The 21080-nt window shown below is 46.4% G+C and overlaps 1 protein-coding gene and 1 pseudogene across 16 annotated transcripts in view; one reads left to right on the forward strand and one right to left on the reverse strand.

Annotated features, from left to right (window-relative positions):
- The window catches only part of LOC113219503 (GATOR complex protein DEPDC5), a 169461-nt gene that overhangs the window by 123154 nt on the left and 25227 nt on the right, over nt 1-21080 (forward strand). For 14 of the 16 annotated variants that reach the window (XR_003306688.2, XR_003306687.2, XR_003306689.2 and 11 more), the window contains 3 exons: nt 482-614; nt 3004-3112; nt 6287-6514. Coding sequence is in view for 12 of the 16 variants with exons in the window: in XM_026447037.1 (XP_026302822.1) it covers nt 482-614; nt 3004-3112; nt 6287-6514 (470 nt within the window). In the remaining 4 variants the exon portion in view is untranslated. The remainder of the gene's footprint in view (nt 1-481; nt 615-3003; nt 3113-6286; nt 6515-21080) is intronic. The other 2 variants (XM_026447049.2, XM_026447045.2) reach the window with 1 other exon arrangement.
- Nucleotides 18492-19479, reverse strand: LOC111521833 (annotated as a pseudogene).

Here is a 21080-nt window from a genome sequence, read left to right on the forward strand (position 1 = left end):
TTTTTTTTTTTTTTTTTTGAGACAGAGTCTCACTCTGTTGCCCAGGCTGGAGGACAGTGGCATGATCTTGGCTTACTACAACCTCCACCTCCCAGGTTCAAGTGATTCTATCGCTTCGGCCTCCCAACTAGTTGGGATTACAGGCATGCACCACCATGCCCAACTAATTTTTGTGTTTTTAGTAGAGATGGGGTTTCGCTATGTTGGCCAGGCAGGTCTCAAACTCCTGACCTCAGGTGATCCACCCACCTCAGCCTCCCAAAGTGCTGGGATTACAGGCGTGAGCCACCGTGCCCAGCCCCCTTGTAACAACTTATTTTGTCCTCTCATGGGTATTTCTCTGAGTCTAGGAATAGCATAGGGACACTGCTTTATGGTATTAAATGCTCTAGTGGGAGTCCCTTCTTTTTCATCTTTCCTTCCACTTATTGCCGTGGGGCATACACATCCCCTGCTCCCTGCTCACCACAATGGAACCCAGGACAGGAGTCCAGCTGCTCTCTGAACAGAAGGGCCTCTCACCGTACTGCTTCATCAGCGCAGAGGTGGTGCACTGGCTGGTGAACCACGTGGAGGGGATCCAGACACAGGCGATGGCCATCGACATCATGCAGGTGAGACAGCAAGAGGAGCCCACAGAGCTGTTTGCTTAGGTCCCGAAAAATCAGGGCCTGCCTTAGAAGCCATCACCCTTTCCAGTAATGAGATCTACAGGTTGGGGTGAAGATTCATTTTTAATAAGTGGGAGGCCTTTCTGGAACTGATGAAAGAACAAGTCTTGCTTTGAAATACACTGTATTTTGACTTAAAAACCGTGCAGAGGCAGGGCGCGGTGGCTCAAGCCTGTAATCCCAGCACTTTGGGAGGCCGAGACGGGCAGATCACCAGGTCAGGAGATCGAGACCATCCTGGCCAACACGGTGAAACCCCGTCTCTACTAAAAAAAATACAAAAACTAGCCGGGCGGGGTGGCGGGCGCCTGTAGTCCCAGCTCCTTGGGAGGCTGAGGCAGGAGAATGGCGTAAACCCTGGAGGCAGAGCTTGCAGTGAGCTGAGATCCGGCCACCGCACTCCAGTCCGGGCGACAGAGCGAGACTCCGCCTCAAACAAAAACAACAACAAAAAAAACCATGCAGAATTTATTGTCTGAACTGAAATGTTTTGGACAGAATCTGTGCACTTATAAATCTCAGAGAAATCTCTATGATTTTTGGGGGAATGCCCTCCCTCTGACCTCAAGACCCCAGTTTCCCCTGGTCAATGAATGCATGCTTATTCAAGACTCAATGCTGGATTCAAGGCTCTGCCCCATGGGCCTTCTGTCACCTTTTACTTACTCTGTCGGAGCTCTTAGCACAACAGCATGAAGATCTATCTGTCTCTCATTTGTCTCCTGCCTCAGCCAGCTCCTTGAGGGCAGGATTGCCTCTTATTTTCCATTCTGTATCACCAGTGCCAGGCATGTTGTTTGACACCTGGTAGGCACTTAGCACCATGCTTGCTGGATTTAATTACACTGCTCAGAAGTGGAACTCTGGAATATGGCACAACTGGAACAACAAGGAAATGGGGAAGGGCCAGTTGACTGAGCCAGTTCATGCCATCCTGTCTATACAGGGGCCCCAACTGGAAGTCAGTAATGTTTCCTCACCAGCTGGGTTGTCGTCATGGAAATGTTAAAATCAGTAACTGATTTGAATAAGCATGTGATTCTCAGTTCTCTCTTTGAGGGTTTTGATGTGCTGTTTCACATAGCCTTTGCTGTATACACTCTCATCTCCCTGAGAATATGATTTCCTTATTCAAATAATGAAATGCTACTACAGAAGTTAAAATGAATGAGCTGAAGGTGCATGTATCAACATGGATAAATGTCAGAAGCATGATGCAGACTGGAAAACCAACTTACAAAATGATATTATAATATGCCCTTTATTTAAAAATTTAAAATCCCAAAAGAATACCTTATATTCTCTATCATACATTTTTATATAATAAAATTATTTAAGAATAATATTACACTAACCATTTATTTCTGGGGAGAGGAAGATTAATGGGAGTGGGAGAGTCTATGGAGATTTCTTTTTTTTAATAAAAATATCTGAAATCAGTATAGAGAAATGTCAGATTTGTGAAAGCAGAATAGTGGTATATGTGGATTTCATTTTTTTTTTTTTTTTTTTGAGACAGAATCTCGCTTTGTCACCTAGGCTAGAGTGCAACAGTGCTAATCTCAGCTCATTGCAACCTCCGCCTCCTAGGTTCAAGTGATTCTCCTGCTTCAGCCTCCCGAGTAGCTGGGATTACAGGCATGCACCACTACACCAGCTAATTTTTGTATTTTTGGTAGAGACGGGTTTTCACCGTGTTGGCCAGACTGATCTCGAACTCCTGGCCTCAAGTGATCCACCCCACCTCAACCTCCCAAGGTACTGGGGTTACAGGTGAGAGCCACTGCTCCTGGCCATCTGAATTTCTTTTTTTTTTTTTTTTTGAGACAAAGTCTTGCTCTGTCTCCCAGGCTGGAGTGCAGTGGCCGGATCTCAGCTCACGGCAAGCTCCACCTCCCGGGTTTAAGCCATTCTTCTGCCTCAGCCTCCCGAGTAGCTGGGACTACAGGCGCCCGCCACCTCGCCCGGCTAGTTTTTTGTATTTTTTTTAGTAGAGATGGGGTTTCACCACGTTAGCCAGGATGGTCTCAATCTCCTGACCTCGTGATCCGCCCATCTTGGCCTCCCAAAGTGCTGGAATTACAGGCTTGAGCCACCGCGCCCGGCCCATCTGAATTTCTTTATGCCCTTCTGCATGTTTGAAATATTTGTTGATGATATGAGTTTACATTTTAAAATATAGTATATGTCAAGTATGACATGTCTAATCTGGGGGTGGAGGGTAGGGTCTCCTCAGTGCTCCTGTCACTCCCTTGTCTCCAGAGCATGACTGAGGGCTGCCCCTTCAAGATGCCCCTCTGCAGGAATTTCAGAGTTTCAATGTCTCTCCTAGAAAATGCTGGAAGAGCAGCTCATCACACACGCATCTGGCGAAGCCTGGCGGACCTTCATCTACGGCTTCTATTTCTACAAGATAGTAACGGAGAAAGAGCCCGACCGAGGTCAGAGCCGAGGCGAATGCGGTTGCCCACAGGGGCAAGTGTTTTTCCTGGTGACTTGCTCTTTCACATGATGGTGCTTCCTGAGCTGCATGTGTGACTTTGTATTATAAGTTGACAGATCTGTCGAATTCCTTCAGCCTTTGTACTTAATATAAGCACAGCCAGAGTGACAAGCGTTTCTTAAGCTACAGTGTGTTCTTGGTGAGAACAGTGTGGGTCAAAGATAAAGCTAAAAGAGGCCGAGGGACCTGGTGTGAGAAAATTCCCACACATCAGTTTTTGGTAGCTGTTTTTAATTAGAGCATCCCACCCTCTTGCCCACCCAGCCCAGGTGGTTCTGGTTATAATATCATGGACTCCAGTCCGTGATTCATAGCACTTTTCACTTGCTGGATCTCCAGTTCAGACTCCATTTCTACACCCAGGAAGACTATCAAGCCCTAGCAAGTTTTCCAAGTAATATTTTAAGTATCTGTGGGTTTTTTTTTTTTTCCTTTTGTTTGTTTTTTTTAAATAATGAGAAAAAGTAATTCCCCAGAGGGAAAACTCTTTTAGCATGGTCGGAACTGGCTCACATAACTGGAGGCACCCCGGATTCAGACCAGCATCTCGCTGGGTGTGGTGGCTCATGCCTGTAATCCCAGCACTTTGGGAGGCCAAGGCTGGCGGATCACTTGATGTCAAGAGCTCAAGACCAGCCTGACCAACATTATGAAACCCTGTCTCTACTAAAAAATACAAAATTAGCCGGGCGTGGTGGTGCATGCATGTAATCTCAGCTACTTGGGAGGCTGAGGCAGAAGAATCACTTGAATCCAGGAGGCAGAGGTTGTAGTGAGCCGAGATTGTGCCACTGCACTGCAGCCTGGTTGACAGAGTGAAACTCTGTCTCAAAAACAACAGCAAGCCGGGCACGGTGGCTCACGCCTATAATCCTAGCACTTTGGGAAGCCGAAGCAGGTGGATTGCCTGAGCTCAGGAGTTCAAGACTAGCCTGGGCAACACAATGATACCCCGCCTCTACTAAAGTACTTGGGAGGCTGAGACAGGAGAATCACTTGAACCAGGGACGCAGAGGTTGCAGTGAGCCGAGATCATGCCACTGCACTCTAGCCTGGGCTATAGAGTGAGACTCCATCAAAAAAAAAAAAAAAAAAAAAAAAAAAAACAGGCCAGGCGCAGTGGTTCACGCTTGTAATCCAACACTTTGGGAGGCCAAGGCTGGCGGATCACGAGGTCAGGAGTTGGAGACTAGCCTGGCCAACACAGTGAAACCCCATCTCTACTAAAAATACAAAAAATAGCTGGGCGAGGTGGTGGCCACCTGTAATCCCAGCTACTAGGGAGGCTGAGGCAGGAGAATCTCTTGAACCCAGGAGGTGGAGGTTGCAGTGAGCTGAGATCGCGCCACTGCACCCCAGTCTGGCGACAGAGCAAGACTCTGTCTCAAAAACAAACAAACAAAAAAAAACAGCAACAACAGAAAACCAGACCAGCATCTCCAGTACACCTATAGCAAAAGGGGACCTTGTCTGTTCTAGAAGTGACTCCTATCCTGCAGACAAATGGCTTCTCTGCCTCTGGGTTTAAAGAATCAAATATGGCTGGGTGCGGTGGCTCACGCCTGTCATCTTAGCACTTTGGGAGGCCAAGGCGGGTGGATCACCAGGTGAAGCGATCGAGACCATCCTGGCCAACATGGTGAAACCCCATCTCTACTAAAAAATACAAAAAATTAGCTGAGCGTGGTAGTGCACCCCTGTAGTCCTAGCTTCTTGGGAGGCTGAGGCAGGAGACTCGCTTGAACCCAGAAAGTGGAGGTTGCAGTGAGCCAAGATCATGCCACTGCACTCCAGCCTCATGACAGAGCGCGACTCCATCTCAGAAAAAAAAAAACAATCTTACATGAGATGAAGCAGCTAGTGCCACTCCCTAGTGCTAGATGAAGCAGCTAGTGCTCTCTTGTTCAAGAATATGGCAGAAGTGGACGTGTGTGGGATTTTTTTCCTTGTAGCTACAAGTATATCCATTGACACTTTTCCCTTTAAATTATACGTTTGACCAGTAGATACCTATCTTACCTTCAGGTTGAAAACATACCAGGTTACTGTTATATATACTGAAATTTGAGGTATGAAACTGATCATAAGGTCAAGAATGGTGGTGGCTCATGCCTATAATCCCAGCGCCTTGGAAAGCTGAGGTATGAGTATCTCTTGAGGCCAGGAGTTTAAGGTCAGCCTGGGTAAGCAACATAGTGAAACCCCATCTCTACAGGAAAAAAAAAAAAAAAGAAAATTGGCTGGGCGTGGTTGTACATGCTGGTCTTCACAGCTACTCAGGAAGCTGAAATGGGAGGATTGCTTGAGCCCAGGAGTTTGAGGCTATAGTGAGCCAGGATTGTGCCACTGCACTGAAGACTTGGCAGAGCAGTGCAGACCCTATCTCTAAGAGAAAAAAAGAAATAAACTGAGAATAAAATATTTTTTAGGGCCGGGTACAGTGACACACACTTGTAATCCCAGCACTTTGGGAGGCCAAGGCAGGTGGATCACCTGAAGTCAAGAGTTTGAGACCAGCCTGGCCAACATGGTAAAAATCCCATCGACTAAAAATACAAAAATTAGCCGGGCGTGATGGCGCATGTTGCTACTCAGAAGGCTGAGGTAGGAGAATCGCTTGAACCTGGGAGGCGGAGGTTGCAGTGAGCTGAGATCGCACCATTGCACTCCAGCCTGGGTGTCAGAACAAGACTCAGTCTCAACAAAAAGAAAAAAAAATCTATATATATATTTTACATTGAAGTTCACATGATATAAAATTAACCATTTAAAAATGAATAGTTCAGGGCGTTTAGTACATCCACAGTGTTGTGCAACTCTCACGTCCATCTAGTTTCTGACCATTTTCATCACCCTGAAATGAAACCCCATCCCCTTAAGCAGTCACTTTCCAACTCCTCCTCCCACCCCCGGCAACCAGTAATCTACTTTCTTTCTCAAAGATTTGCCTATTTGCTGTGTTTCACATAAATGGAACTATACAGTATGTGGCCTTTTGTGTCTGACTTCTTTTACTTAGCATGTTTTTAAGATTTATCAAGTTGTAGCATGCATCATTAAGAAAATAAGCATTTGTGTTGAGTACTCCTTCTCTCCCCTCCACTTTTCCCAGTGGCCATGCAGCAGCCTGCCACCACCTGGCACACAGCAGGAGTGGATGACTTCGCCAGCTTCCAGCGCAAGTGGTTTGAGGTGGCCTTTGTGGCAGAAGAGCTCGTGCATTCTGAGATTCCTGCCTTTCTCCTGCCCTGGCTACCCAGCCGGCCAGCCTCCTATGCAAGTAGGCACAGCTCCTTTAGCCGAAGTTTTGGAGGACGGAGCCAGGCAGCAGCACTTTTAGGTACATGTTCAACCCAGACGAGGTCTGGGGGTGTGCCAGTGGGTGGCTGCGGGAAAGTAGTGGCCAGCCAAGGGAACGATGCCACATGAACCAGGATTAGAGTCGCTGAGGCTGTCACAACGGCCACCGTGTCTGTCCGCACTGTTGGCTCCCTTGCTGACTTCCACTTGCTGAGTGGTTTTATGATTGTCCCAACCAACAGACAGTATTTAGCACCTTTCAAATCAGAACATAGTGCCAGACCTGCTCGGATAGGAGAGAAGAAATATGTGGCCAATTTTCCCGAGAGTGCTGTAGGATATAGGAGATGTGAGATAGTGCTCACTGTACCAGCTAGTTCCTGCCAGAGGCCTTCCCTACAACCATAGCATCCTACGATCTCAGAAGAGGAAAGAACCTAAAAGTTCATCGATTCCAGACACTCATGCAGAGCAAAAGTCTCTCTCTCTCTCCTCTTCCTTTCCTCCCCAAATGTGCTTACCATATTGAAGGATATAAACTGAAACACTTCCCTCCTTTCCACCATTCCTGCAGCTCTAAGATGGGGGTGAACACCAGCTTATTGAAAGGTGATGACCTCTGATAGGAAATGGGGAACTCTGCCCTAGGGGACCTGACTAATGGGTTGAAATGTGAACTTCTTTAGAAAATACCTGCTCTGGGCAAAGACCATGAGATTTATCTTAAGGGCAAGTTGGAGGATCCTGAAAACCCTCTGAAAGGAAGAAAGCAAATAGAACATAGACCAATCTCCAGGGAAATTCCATGTTCTGCTTTGTTTGCCTGTAAACGCCCAGTTAATTGGAAATCTTTTCTAGCTGGTAAAATAGAGATGTTAATGGTCATCAAAGTTTCTAGATCCAGGCCGGCACGGTGGCCCATGCCTGTAATCCCTGCACTTTGGGAGGCTGAGGTGGGTGGAACACTTGAGGTCAGAAGTTTGAGACCAGCCCGACAAACGTAGTGAAGCCCTCTCTCTATTAATACAAAATTAGGTGGCTCATGCCGGTAATCCCAGCACTTTGGGAGACTGAGGCGGGCGGATCATGAGGTCAGGAGATCGAGACCATCCTGGCTAACACGGTGAAACCCCATCTCTACTCAAAACACAAAAAATTAGCGAGGCGTGGCATTGTGCGCCTGTAATCCCAGGTACTTGGGAGGCTAAGGCAGGAGAATGGCATGAACCCGGGAGGCGCAGCTTGCAGTGAGCCAAGATTGTGCCACTTACACCCCAGCCTGGGTGACAGAGTGAGACTGTGTCTCAAAAAAAAAAAAAAAAAAAAATTTAGGCCAAGCGCTGTGGCTCATGCCTGTAGTCTCAGCACTTTGAGAGCCTGAGGTGGGTGGATCACCTGAGGTCAAGAGTTCGATACCAGCCTGGGCAACATGATGAAATCCCATCTCTACCAAAATTAGCCAGGTATGGTGGCAGATGCCTGTAATCCCAGCTACTCTGGAGGCCGAGGCAGGAGAATTGCTTGAACCTGGGAGGCGGAGGTTGCAGTGAGCTGAGATCATGCTATTGCACTGAGGCTGGGCAACAGAGCGAGACTCTGTCAAAAAAAAAAAAAAAAGTTGTCCGGGTGCAGTGGCTCACGCCTGTAACCCCAGCACTTTGGGAGGCCAAGATGGGAGGATCACAAGGTCAGGAGATTGAGACCATCTTGGCTAACATGGTGAAACCCCGTCTCTACTAAAAATACAAAAAAATTAGCCGGGCATAGTGGTGGGTGCCTGTAGTCCCAGCTACTCGGGAGGCTGAGGCAGGAGAATGGCATGAACCCGGGAAGTGGAGCTTGCAGTGAGCGGAGATTGCGCCACTGCACTCCAGCCTGGGCTACTGAGCGAGACTCCATCTCAAAAAAAAAAGTTTTCATATCCTCAGATTCACTTGGATCTGGATGTGGCTCACTTCAGCGTTTTCTAGTGCTGTGTGTGAGAAGTGAAGGGGTGAGGAGAATAGGGCAGAACCATGAAAAGAGCAGCCTCTCCTTTCCCTCAGGCAGTCATGACTTGCTCTTCTCCCTTCCTTGCATTTCGAACTCTACTTCCTTTACTTTTTTGGGGATTAAAGAAGCCATATACTCCCTGTTACCCTGGGGTGTGCTCACTTCCGGCAACCTAAACCACCTAGAGCACCACCAGGGCTTGAGACCTAAGGGCTTTGAATAGCAAGCAGCGACCTTGTGATTTTATGTCATAGGAGGACCTATTAGAAATAGCAAATAAGGCCAGGCATGTGGCTCATGCCTGTAATCCCAGCACTTTGGGAGGCTGAGGTAGGAGGATCACTTGAGGTCAGGCGTTTGAGACCAGCCTGGCCAACATGATGAAACCCCATCTCTACTAAAAATACAAAAATTACCTGGGTGTGGTGGTGAATACCTGCAATCCCAGCTACTCAGGAGGCTGAGGCAGGAGAATTGCTTGAATCTGAGAGGCAGAGGTTGTGGTAAGCCGAGATGGCGCCACTGCATTCTAGCCGGGGGGGAAGAGGGAGACTCCATCACAAAAAAAAAAAAAAAAAAAGAAGAAATAGCAAAGAAAAGGGCAGGTAACCAGTGGGAAGCAGAAGCCAATAGTCCAGCAACAAAGGTGGAGTGGGGAAAACCTGTTACAAATATAACAAACACAAGAACTTGATAAGTACAGTGTTAATCATTCACTTCTAGCACTAGATTGCATACGAGAACCTTCTCAAGAAACAACTTTACACCATTTTTCTCACGAAATCAGGTTTATTTTTAGTAGCCAAGTTTTAAAGTCTACTTTTTCCTCATAGATAAAAATTAAGAATTTTCATCTCTGCAGAACAAGGAACTAAGCCTGAAAGCTAGATGCTTTCAGATACGTACCAAAGAGAGTTGAAAAGTCACCTTCCCACTTGCCTCAAGGTTACTTTCTAAGAAAAAGACACAATGCATTACATTAAGTAAATATTGGATTATGCATGGCGACAATTTATGTGAGAGCTGAAGAAAGCAAAAAGGTTTCTTCCTTTCGAATAAATTTGAAATAAATATTCAAATAAATGCCACAAATCCAAGTGACACCTTCTTGTGGTGAGAGGCCCTAGAACCAGCACATAGAGCATATTTACTCCACTGATTTCTTGCAAGTCTGTTTACAGATCTCTTGGTAACACCCCAGATTAGAGGCAGAAAACTGGGGGCAGCTAATGGCAGCAAGTGTATAACACATTTTGGCAAAAATGTTTTGCAAAATAAATCTGTTAAATTTTGGTCTTTTAAGGTGGAAAGTAACTCATTTGCTCGTTCTTTCTCTTTTTTTTTCTTTTTCCTTCTTTCTCTTATCTCCTCCCCTCCCCTCCCCTCCCCTCCCCTTCCCTTCTCTTCTCTTCTCTATTTTTAAAATAGAGACAGGGTCTCCCTATGTTGCCCAGGCTGTTCTCAAACTCCTGGGTGCAAGAAATCTTCCTGCCTCAGCCTCCCAAAGTGCTAGGATTGCAGGTGGGAGCCATTATGCCCAGCATTTTCTTCCTTTTCTTGAAAGTGTTCAACAAAAGGAATTATTCTTATGTGAATCTTCTCCAGTAGATCATACAAAAGCCACGAGCAGGGTTTCTCAACTTCAGCACTACTGACATTTTGGGCCAGATCATTCTTTCTTGTGGGGAAGTGTTCTGTGTACTGGAGGATGTTGAGCAGCATCCCTGCCCTCTATCCAGTAGCACTCCCATTCCCACCCAGTGTGATAAAATGTCCCCTGACATTGCCAAATGTCCCCTGGGGGCTGTAAAATTACCCCCAGTTGAGAACCACTGTCCTAGGGGGAATTGAAGGATTCCAGTCAGGAGCCAAGACTAGAGCAAAGCCTGAGAGGCTTTGAAGCCCATCAGTAACTTCCCTAAGCAGGTATCAGGTTGATGCATGATAAGGGCATGCTTTCAGAGCTTTGAGGTAGAATGAGTGGTCAGAGCTGGAGCTGAGATGTTAGAGGGAAGCACTGTCCTCCACTGTGCTCTGGCCCCTGGGCTCCTCTTGTGCTTTCATTGGTGCCAGTGGTGGTTGCTTCAGTCTTGCCTGCTGTGGTGCGGTGGTAATAACATTAATGCCGTGATTTGTAGAAAATTTATGTGTCAGGCCCTGTACAGAGCAGAAAATCGTCTCATTAATCTTTACCTCAGTCTCCTGATGGGTACTACAATTTATGCTTTAGAGTTTAGGAAACTGTGAGGCTCAGAGAGGTGAAGTAATTTGCCCAAGGCTCTGCAGCCACTAAGTGCTAGAGCTGGAGTTTATTCTTAGGACTGCCTAGCCCTGAAGCCTGAGCACCAAGCATACTGCATTTCAGCCCAAGGAGACAAAAGTCAAAGCCTGTCAGGACTTCGGATGATTTGCACAACAGCCCAGTTCCAGGAGTGGCTCCTGCCCTCAGTGATGAGGGACACTCAGGTCCCAGGCCCTTGCTACAGAACCACAGCTCTCTGTGTGTGCCCTTTCGTCCCCTCTATGCTGTCCCTGCTGGTCTTCCCAATGCACTCTCTCCAGTCCTGGCTTCAACAGTTCTTTCACTGTTGTCCCACCAGGACCTATAACCAATTGATCTTGCTTTCATTTTCTCCATCTCCCACTCACATCTCACTTTATGTAATCACAGCTTTGAGCCACCAAACCTCATTACACAGCTTTGAGCCCTGCTCCCCACCCTCATCATCAGCATCTTGTGTCACTGTGAAAACTGAAGCGGTCAAAAGAAAACTCCCACCTGCCATCTGCCCTCGCACAGTAGCTGTGTCTGTCCCCACTCCTCTGCCTCCCCCTAACGCAGCATCTCCACCTGCACACGAGACCCCAGCCCTCGCGGTACTCAGCGTAGCACTTTGGCAGTCATCCCCTCTCTGCTAAAGCATCCCTGTCAATCTGTGACAGGCACACACTCTCTCCTGATGGCAAAGCAAAACTCAGATCGGGTTTCTGTCCATTCCCTCCGCTGGAACAGCCTTCCTGATGCAGGGAGCCCATGTTGTTTAGCCTGTGCCAGTCCTTAATCCTGGTCCTCCTTGCCCTGTGACAGCATTTGTCAAATGATCTCTGACTCCTCCTTTAAAGCCTTACCTTGCTTGGCTCTCGAGACACTGCTCCTTTGGCTCTCCTCGTTGGTTTTAAAATCAGTTTCCTTTGCTGGTTTCTCTTCAGCAACCTAATATTTTAATATTATAGCATACAGGCCTCATCTCCATACCCCCAAAGTGTCTCATCAATCCAGTGGCCTTTATTACCCCAAGATCTGGTCACTCCCAGATTTCTGTCTCCATCTCAGACCATGTCTCCAATTTGAGACTCATCCCTCCAGCTACCTACTTGACATGGTCACTTAGAGGACTGGATGTACAGTGTTCAGAACCAGCCAACCTTGCTGTTTGCCTGCAACACCTTAGTCTTGCCTTCTCATTCTAGTCACTTAGGTAGAAAAACTCAGTTGCCTTCTCATATTCTTTCTTTCCTGCTCTACAACCAGCCCATCAGCAAATTCAGTTTTCCTTTTAGTTACCTTCAATATTGATTCAGGATTAACCATTCTTTACTGTCTCCTCTATGATCCTGGTTCAAGCCACCTTCATCTCCTGTCTGCATTGCTGCTGTCACCTCTGCACTGGCCTCCTGGATTCTGCCCCTGCTCCTTATAAACTGCTTTGCACACAGGAGCCAGAGAGACCTCTTTAAATGGAAGTGAGGTGGTGTTCCCCCACTGGGCAGGATCCTCTTATGGCCCCAGCTCACTCGAAACCAAAGCCAGAGTTTTCAGCAGCCCACAGGCCCCCAGGATGTGGTCCCCTCATTCTCTGTCTCGTCCCTTGTCCACCTCCTGTGCACTCTGCTGCACCACGCTGGCTTCCATCTGTGTCTGGTTTCTGGGAACATGCCACACACATCTCTGCTTCCAGTGCTTTCCTTCTGCCTAGGGCAATGTTCCCCCAAGATGCCCTCGGGTCTCCCTCCCTCACTTCCTTCAAGTCTCTTGTCCAAAAATCATATGTGAGTGAGCCCTTCCCTGACCCCACACCACACACTCGGGGCCCCTTTTCCTACTTCATCTCCTTTGCTCTTGCCACTACCTGACATTGTGTGTGTTTGTACAATTAGTGTGTTTTGAGACAGAGTCTCACTCTGTCACCCAGGCTGGAGTACAGTGGCATGATCTTGGCTCATGCAACCTCCATCTCCCGGGTTCATGCAACCTCCGTCTCTGGGGTTCAAGCAGTTCTCCAGCCTCAGCCTCCCGATAGCTGGGACTGCAGGCGCCCGCCACTACACCCAGCTAGTTTTTGTATTTTTAGTAGAGACGGGATTTCACTATGTTGGCCAGGCTGGTCTCGAACTCCTAACCTCAAGTGATCCACCTGTCTGGGCCTCCCAAAATTCTGGGATTACAGGCATGAGCCACCCCTCCCAGCCTGTGTTTTTCTACCTCCACAAAAACTTAAGCTGTGTGATGAATTTAGTGTCAATCACTGGCTCTCCCAGCACCTAGAATGGTACCTAATGCATAGTTACTTGCAATAAATATTTGTTGAATGTCTGAAAAAACATGAATGAATATAGTTTGGCAGAATTGGGGAAAATTGAATTTGGAACATTTGCAGTCAGCAAACCTTCTGACACTAAGCAATTAATTGTCCAGGTGTCAGAAAAATAGTAGTTCTGCCGTTTATTCTGTTGAAAATGCTACTCGTCTCTGGTCATCAAGCAAATAAAGAAAAACAAAGAAAATACTACCAGCCCAGGAACAGATAAACTGCCTGTCACCTAGGCATGTGCTTAGTCCCCACCAAGTGAGTGGACACGCCATATGTCACAGAGGCATGTGCACAGTCTCAGCCTGTTTGCTGCACTTACTTCTTGGTTAGAGTTACTGCTTGTGGAAAATGCCTCAGGTATTGTCACCTTTGCATCATTATTTTAGTTTTGGAGGCTCTCTTGACAGGTTGTTTTTTTTTAAGAGACAGGGTCGGCCAGGCGCTGTGGCTCACGCCTGTAATCCCAGCACTTTGGGAGGCCAAGGCGGGTGGATCACAAGGTTGGTGGATCACGAGGTCAGGAGTTCGAGACCAGCCTGACCAACGTGGTGAAACCCCGTCTCTACTAAAAATGCAAACATTAGCTGGGCGTGGTGGCGGGCACCTGTAGTCCCAGCTACTCAGGAGGCTGAGGTAAGAGAATCGCTTGAATCCAGGAGGGTGGCAGTGAGCCGAGATCACTCCATTGCACTTCAGCCTGGGTGACAGAACAAGACTCTCTCTCAAAAAAAAAAAAAAAAAGAGAGAGAGAGAGACAGGGTCTTACTCTGTTGCCCAGACTGGAGTGCAGTGGTGTGATCCTAGCTCACTACAACCTCAAACTCCTGGGTTCAAGCAGTCTTTCCACCTGAGCGTCCCAAGTAGCTGGGACTGCAGGTGCACACCATCATGCCCGGCTAGTTTTTTTGGTTGGTTTTGTAGAGACAAGGTCTCTCTGTGTTGCCTAGGCTGGTCATGAACTCTTCAGCTCAAACAATCCTCCCACTTGGCCTCCAAAAGTGCTGGGACTAAGGCATGAGCTGATTCCCTCTCTTGACAGTTTCTATAGTAATATCCTTGTTTCCAAAACCTTCTCCTTCTGCAGGCTGGCAAAACCCTCTTTTGACTTCTGGTCTTCAGCTCAAGATGAGATTCAGATCATCTCAGTTTAGCTTTGATAATTCTTAGTGCTTAAAGGAAAGCAGTATATAGGCCAGGCATGGTGTCTCATGGCTGTAATCCCAGCATTTTGGAAAGCCGAGGCGGACAGATCACTTGAGGTCAGGAGTTTGAGACTAGCCTGGCCAACATGGTGAAACTCCATCTCTACTAAAAATACAAAAATTATTGAAGTGTGGTGGCATGAACCTGTAATCCCAGCTACTTGTGAGGCTGAGGCATGAGAATTGAACCTGGGAAGCAGAGGTTGCAGTGAGCCAAGATTGCACCACTGCACTCCAGCCTGAAAATATATGTCTGCATCTCAAAAAAAAAAAAAAAAAAAAAAAAATCAGAGAGAGAGACCAGGGGCAGTGGCTCATACCTGTAATCCCAGCACTTTGGGAGGCTGAGGTGGGCGGATCACAAGGTCAGGAGTTCAAGACCAGCTTGGCCAACATGGTGAAACTCTATCTCTGCTGAAGATTTCTACTAAAGATACAAAAAATTAGCGCAGTGTGGTGGCGTATGCCTGTAATCCCAGCTACTCGGGAGGCTGAAGCAGGAGAATTGCTTGAACCCAGGAGGTGGAGGTTGCAGTGAGCCGAGACCGTGCCATTACACTCCAGCCTGGGCGACAGGGCGAGATTCCTTCTAAAAAAAAAAAAAAAAAAAAAGAGAGAGAGACAGAGAGAAGCAGTATATAGAAAAATAAGTCATAGGCCGGGTGTGTTGGCTCGTGCCTGTAATCCCAGCACTTTGGTAGGCCGAGGTGGGTGGATCACCTAAGGTCAGAAGTTTAAGACCAGCCTGGCCAACACGATGAATCCCCATCTCTAATAAAAATACAAAAAATTAGCCGAGTATGGTGGCAAGCACCTGTAATCCCAGCTACTTGGGAGGCTGAAGCAAGAGAATTGCTTGAACCCAGGAGGCAGAGGTTGCAGTGTGCCAAGATGACACCATTGCACTCCAGCCTGGGCAACAAGAGTGAAACTCCATCTCAAAAAAAAAAAAAAAAAAAAGGAAAAGAGAAAAATCGTATGTCCAAAAAACAGGGAGAATCGGGAAGAAGAGAGGATTTATGTCTATAGCAAGTAGTTTATTAAACAGGTGTTCTCCTGGGATCTGTGTGTGGGCTTTAGGGGGTCAGTGAATCTGAAACTAGGCAGAGTTGTGTGTGTTTTCCCGGGAAAACATCCTTTTATTAGCTTTTCAGTGGTTTCCATAGTTGTTACAAGGAATTTCATTCCATCAGTCTCTTGCCCATCACTCTCCCCAAAAGAAATGGGTTTCTTTTCCTTTTAAACCTGATAAGGCCATATTACAGCTAATTCTATCCAATAATAGCTCTCAGCCCTTTGTGTTAGGATATGAGAGGTTTCTTACCAGCATTTTTTCAGGTTAGAATATAGTCTTTTACTGTGTCATTTACTTAAGTGGGGAAAATCTGTTTTCTTTAAATTGAGTTGTCTTCAGTGTTTGGGTTTTTCTTCAGAAAAAAAAAAAAAAAAAAACGTGATTTACAGGGGAAGGAAGGCCTGTGTATCATTCGTGACCTGCCCCTTTTTTTGTTGTTGTTTTTTTTGTTTCGACATGTTCCTTTTTAAACACTTAGGATACTCAGTTGGAAGTTGGCATTGGAAGTCTGTTTTGGAATGCCTGACATTGACGCATGACCCTCTCTGGCTTGGCTCGTGGTGGCTCCCACTTTCCCATCCCGGTTACCCTGGGCTTCTCACCTGAGAAGCAGCAGGAGCATCTGAGACTCTAGAAGCAACAGCCCTGCACCCCTTAAGCCTACTCACATGCCTTTGCCTTCTCAGCTTTGTTTTGTTTGTGTGTTTTTGGTTTTTTTGTTATTGTTGTTTTGTTTTTTTTTTTTTTGAGACAGAGTCTTGCTTTGTCACCCAGGCGTGATCTCAGCTCACTGCAACTTCTGCCTCCTGGACTCAAGCAAGTCCCCTGCCTCAGCTTCCCGAGTAGCCGGGATTACAGGCGTGCACCACCATGCCTGGCTAATTTTTTTTGTATTTTTAGTAGAGATGTGGTTTCACCATGTTGGTCAGGCTGGTCTCAAACTCATGACTTCAGGTGATCCACCCGCCTTAGCCTCCCAAAGTGCTGAGATTACAGTAGTGAGCCACCAGCCTGGCTCTTTGTTTGTGTTTTTGACACAGAGTCTTGCTCTGTTGCCCAGGCTGGAGTGTGGTGGCATGATCCTAGCTTGTTACAGCCTCAACCTCCTGGGTTCAAGTAACCCTTCTGCCTCAGCCTCCAAAGTGGCTGGGAGCACAGGCATGTGCCAGCATGCCTGGTTAATTTTTTGATATTTTGTGGAGACAGGGTCTTTGTTGCCCAGGCTGGTCTTGAACTCCTGGGCTCAAGCAATCCTCCCACCTTGGCCTCCCGAAGTGCTAAGATTACAGGCATGAGCCACTGCACCTGGTCCCAGCCTTTTCTTGATGGCCCACTAGATTTTGGAGTCAGAAGGGAATTTAGAGCACCTCTGTCCAAACCCTGACACTTGAATATTTTCTGCAGCACTCCTGATAAGTGGGGAGCAAGATTCTCTTTGAAAACCCCCCTCAACATAGCACTCACTCCCAAGACTACTTGTTCCATACCTGGGCACCTCTGATTGTTACGTAGAGTATCACTCCCCTACCTGGGGTTGCATTTGTCTCCTCTGCTGACACTGTCCCCTTCCCCAGGTTACTGATAACCCCCTGACTATGACCTGGGTGAAGGATGCTCAGCCTGTTCTTCCTCTGGGCTTGCATGTATTTATGGTCTTGTGTGAATAAGTTGGTTCTCATGGAACTCAAGTAATGATTCAGTGAACTTACCGAAAACTGAACTCAGCTGGGCTCACATCTTTGTCAACATCATAATCCTGCGAGAAACATATGTACTGCCAAATCTAACCCAGAAGTACAGGGCCAGTGGTATCTTCAGCCTGTAACCACTTGGTTGAGCAGCATACTTCCTGGCCCAGGCCAGCATGTCCTGAACTTAACATGCCAGATGGGAGAGAAGAGATGCATGAGGCCACTGCTGGTGTTTATTGAGTATCCTTGTCTTTGTGACACAGACTTTTCTCTTGGGAAGAAACACAGTGTCCAAGACCAGAGGGCAAAACTTCTTTTGATTTTGACTAAGTAAAGGGTTATTCTGGCAGTATCAGGAATCCAGAACATGAACCAAAGACAAAATCTAGTTTTGATGAGCCTTTTAGCATTGGGAATGACCAAGTTCTTTAGCCTTAAATGTCACAGACAGCCAAGCAGTGTCCATCAGAGGCACAGACAGGCCTCAGATTGAACATTGGTGAATTCATGGCCTAAATTGAGAGAAAAGACCAGCAGGAACAGAAGGAAAAGAGGAGAGTTACAAGTTAGGTGGCTGGAGAAGGCAAGAGAATAGGTCCACACTCCTTTCTCATTCATGCTTCACCTGCTTCTCATCCGTCTCTATGAAGCAGCTGAGCTGACACATCTCAGTTTGTAGTCCAGGAACTAAACCAGGAGAGGTGAAGCAATGCTCTCTGACACGTGGTTACTAAATGGCCGAGCTTACATCTTCCAACTCCAAATCAAGAACTTTTCCCATTTGCATGTTCTAGGTTTTTTTGTTTGTTTGTTTTTCCATTCATGAGATATTTATTAAAATTTGAGGAAAAAATCAATACAATGTAGACATTACTACTGAAAACCATATATCATCATACAAAAAGGGATTTTGGCCAGGCTTTAGACTTTGTGACTCATTATTATCCCAGCACTTTCGGGGGCCGAGGCAGGCAGATCAGTTAAGGCCAGGAGTTCGAGACAAGCCTGGTCAACATGGGGAAACCCCAACTCTATTAAAATGCAAACATTAGCTGGGCGTGGTAACATGCACCTGTAGGCCCAGCTACTTGGGAGGCTGAGACACAAGAATCTCCTGAACCCGGGCAACAAAGTGAGAGTCATTCTCAATAAAAACATTTTTTTTTTTTTTTTGAGATGGAGTTTTGCTCTTGTTGCCCAGGCTAGAGTACAATGGTGCGATCTCGACTCACTGCAACCTTCACCTCCCAGGTTCAAGCGATTCTCCTGCCTCAGCCTCCCGAGTAACTGGGATTGCAGGCATGCACCACCACGCCCAGCTAATGGTTTGTATTTTTATTAGAGACGGGGTTTCTCCATGTTGGTCAGGTTAGTCTTGAATTCCTGACCTCAGGAGATCTGCCTGCGTTGGCCTCCCAAAGTGCTGGAATTCCAGGCGTGAGCCACCATGCCCGGCTTAAAAAAAGAATTTTATTTTGGGAATCGTTTTCTAATTTATGGCAAATATTACTTTCAAAAATAATACCACAGAACAACACAATTAGGTCAATCTTAAAGACTGACAGGCTGAGCAAGGAATGCTTTTATTTTTTGTAGGAGCTCCTTCTTTAAACTGTCAAGTACTAGGGCTCTGCCTTTTGGAGTGATTTCAGCCACCAAGTCATCAACAGTAATGTGTTCTAGTCCTTTTTCTTTAATTACCTCTTAATGCAAAAACAAAACACGTATCACTTAAAATCATTATCTTTACATTATCTTTATCAACTCATCCTTTCAGCCACATTCAATTAATTTAGCTCTCAGCAGCTCTTTCAGGCGTTCTCTTTCTCCAGTTTCTGTCAACTTTTGGTTAATCCCTGCTGTCATATTCATCTTGCTAACCACACTGCCTGGACTTAGTCTTTTGTGAGAATGGTAAGTGGTACATGTGGCAGCTGAATGCCAGTTCGCCTGAATGCCATTAGTGACCTAGCTGGAGCTCTCCTGCCTTATAACGGAAGCTTATTAAAATTGCTGACTCAAGAGCTGTTTATCCTTGTCAATGAGAAAAACCCACACTCAGGGGTTCTGTCTGCAGAACCCAGAACTAAACTGACCACTTCAGCTAAAGAAAACTATTGAATTCTTGGGGGTAAGGGAGAGTGAGGGGCGGATTATAGTTTATAGAAACCCTAGGTCTGGGGGCACATGTTCTCAGGATCTCTTGAGACTGTGCCTCAGGGAGGAAAAAGCTAACAAAAAGAAACCCTAGGTCTGGCAGTGCCCAGCCAGGCAGAACAGAGGCCGGACCTTTTCTTTGCTTCTAAGCCTATTTTAGGGCTTTAGCCTAGTCAGGAACTTGATTGTCTGATACGTCTCTAAAACATCCTATCTTGAGTTGATTAGGATTTCTGAGCAAAAGTCTCAGATAGGATGAGTAAGCTTGGTACTCACCCAGCATCCTGGAGCAACATGTCAATGATGGGACAGGGTGTTAAGCTTCATTATAAGGTTTCATTTCTTGAGAAAAGATTGTAGAACTACTGTCTTCCTGGGTTGAAACCTGAAAAGCAAGACTTGTCACTGGTGGTCTGCCCTGTTTGCGTATTGTGGTTTTTTTTCCATAGGCACTGAAATAAAAAGATCTGGGGGTTAGCCTGGCTGAGGTTCTGGTTCCATGATCTTGACCAAGGCATCTTCCCTCCCTGGGCTGCCGTTTCCTCATCTGTAAATGAAGGGGTTGGATTACTTAGGGAGAAGTAAACTATGACTTAAGCAGCCAAGTCTGGCTCACCATTTGTTCGTTTATAATTGACTATTTCTTTTAGAGGAGTTTTCGGTTCATAGCAGAATCTAATAGAAAGTTCCTATACATCTGGCCGGCATGGTGGTTCAAACCTGTAATCCCAGCACTTTGGGAGGCCGAGGCAGGTGGATCACCTGAGGTCATGAGTTTGAGACCAGCCTGGCCAAGATGGCAAAACCCCATCTATACTAAACGTACAAAAATTAGCCGGGTGTGGTGGCACACACCTGTAATCCCAGCTACTTGGGAGACTGAAGCAAGAGAATCACTTGAGCCTGGGAGGCAGAGGTTGCAGTGAGCCAAGATCATACTACTGCACTCCAGCCTGGGTGACAGAATGAGACTCCATCTCTTAAAAAAGAAAAAGAAAATTACTATACATCGTTTGACCTCCACCCCCACAACCTGCTGCCCCTACTATCAACATCCCCAGACGGAGTAGTCCATTTTTACAAGGTACAATCCATAAACCTACATTGACATCATTATCACCCAGAATCCATGGTTTACATTTCAGGGTTCACTCTTGGTGTTGTATATTCCTTTTTTTTTTTTTTTTTTTTTTTGAGATGGAGTCTTGCTCTGTTGCCAGGCTGGAGTGCAATGGTGCGATCTCAGCTCACTGCAACCTCTGCCTCCCAAATTCAAGCGATTATCCTGCCTCAGCCTCCCGAGTAGTTGGGACCACAGGTGCGCACCACCACACCCAGCTAATTTTTGTATTTTTAGTAGAGACAGGGTTTCACCGTGTTGGCCAGGATGGTCTCGATCTCTTGATCTCATGATCCGCTCACCTCGGCCTCCCAAAGTGCTGGGATTACAGGTGTGAGCCACTGTGCCTGGCTGGTGGTGTATATTCGATAGGTTTGGACAAATGTACAGTGACACATGTCTAACATTATAATATCATACAGAATAGTTTAACCGCCCTAAAACTCAGTCTGCTTTTATAAAGTTTTATTGAAATATAGCCAAGCACATTCATTATGTAACGTTCGTGGCTGCTTTTGCACTACAATAGCAGAGTCGAGTAATTGCAACAGAAACCATATGTCTCACAAAATGTGAAATATTTATAATGGGGCCTTTTACAGAAAGTTTTCCAATCTCTAGTCTAGATGATTTCCAGGAAACTTCTAGAATCTGCAGTTTTCTTTTAGGCATTATACATGCTATACATGCAATAGCATCTTGTATATAGTTTCATATCTGGATACTTAGTTGTTTGTTCTTCATCCCACTCCTCTTCTCGCTCTCTTGGGGCCCCTC

This window comes from Piliocolobus tephrosceles, chromosome 19 (genome assembly GCF_002776525.5).
Source record: "Piliocolobus tephrosceles isolate RC106 chromosome 19, ASM277652v3, whole genome shotgun sequence".
In the NCBI taxonomy this organism is placed as follows: domain Eukaryota; kingdom Metazoa; phylum Chordata; class Mammalia; order Primates; family Cercopithecidae; genus Piliocolobus; species Piliocolobus tephrosceles.